The sequence below is a fragment of the Perkinsus marinus genome (genome assembly GCF_000006405.1).
Source record: "Perkinsus marinus ATCC 50983 genomic scaffold scf_1104296948248, whole genome shotgun sequence".
Lineage (NCBI taxonomy): Eukaryota > Perkinsozoa > Perkinsida > Perkinsidae > Perkinsus > Perkinsus marinus.
This window is the reverse complement of record NW_003210239.1, coordinates 1-998: the sequence shown is the minus strand read 5'-3', so window position 1 is coordinate 998 and position 998 is coordinate 1. Positions and strand designations below refer to the sequence as shown.

Sequence of the window (998 nt, the reverse complement as noted above, 5' to 3'; positions counted from 1 at the left end):
GTTTTTCCTCTTTTGCTGCTTCTGGTCGTCGTCATAACCGACATGCCTCGATGACAATGACGATGGACAGAGATCATAAAGAATGCAACAGAAGCGACAGTAGTAAGCACCGCCTATATTCCCCTTGTATGCGCCACCAGGTGGAAGCAAATTGCACGTGTATGAGAGGATAAGCTGGATATTGTGTACAACAAGTGCAGTTTATCCTCTCATATTACTTGTGTGAGTCCAAGCACTAGAGCGCGGCCATCTGGCATTATAATTGAGCCTCGGTGACTGAGATTCAGTCGCTGAATATTGGTGAAGAGTTAATACGACGGTAACCGCCCCCTCGCGTCACGCGGTTCCATTCCGCCGTGTGTTGTGGGTCCAGTTTGCCTGCACCCTTGTAATCTCATCAAACCTTCGCCTTCCTCAGTATAGCGAATGAGCCCAATATCGATTACTGTGCTGCTAAGTCTGTGGTATTCGTACAGAACTTAAGTGCAGGTAGTGCGCTTATTGTTATTGTCTTAGGGTCGTAGTATTGGTTGCTCTAGCTCGAGTTCCCTTGTTGTGTTGTTCTTAGAGTTCATCAACCGATACCCCGACACCTTTTTGGTAGCAGCTCCTTGTTACGAACGATTACAACTACGAGATGGTTGGTTCAGCTTCTGGTTCTACCCCCACTCCGCCCCGAGCGGAGGGGGAGGGCCCTCGGGCCCCCTTGGTGCGTCGTGATCCTGAGGAGGCAGCTGAGGAGGCCTATGACGAGTTCATTCGTGCTGAGTTGGGTGAGGCAGCGGCTAAGCAGGCGGCCGAGATGGCGAGGCGTTCAGTTGAAGAGTATAACCGCGTGTTAGAGGAAAGGTCACCCCCTCAAGCGACCCCAACACTGAAGCATCAAAGTATGGTTACTGAGTCGGCTGAGGACAACAAGCAGACCGAGTTATCACAGACGAGAGGCATGTTGGCGCCTCTCCTCACTGGTCAGACGTTGCAAGTGGTGACCGCCCAGA

General features: G+C 51.5%; 1 protein-coding gene across 1 annotated transcript; it reads left to right on the top strand.

The window, feature by feature from the left end:
- Positions 1 to 637: 637 nt before the first annotated feature.
- Positions 638 to 887, top strand: Pmar_PMAR008278 (hypothetical protein; the record flags this gene model as incomplete). Its single annotated transcript, XM_002778739.1, has 1 exon — positions 638 to 887. A coding segment is annotated over one exon (250 nt), but the record flags the coding sequence as incomplete, so codon positions are not given.
- Positions 888 to 998: the final 111 nt, after the last annotated feature.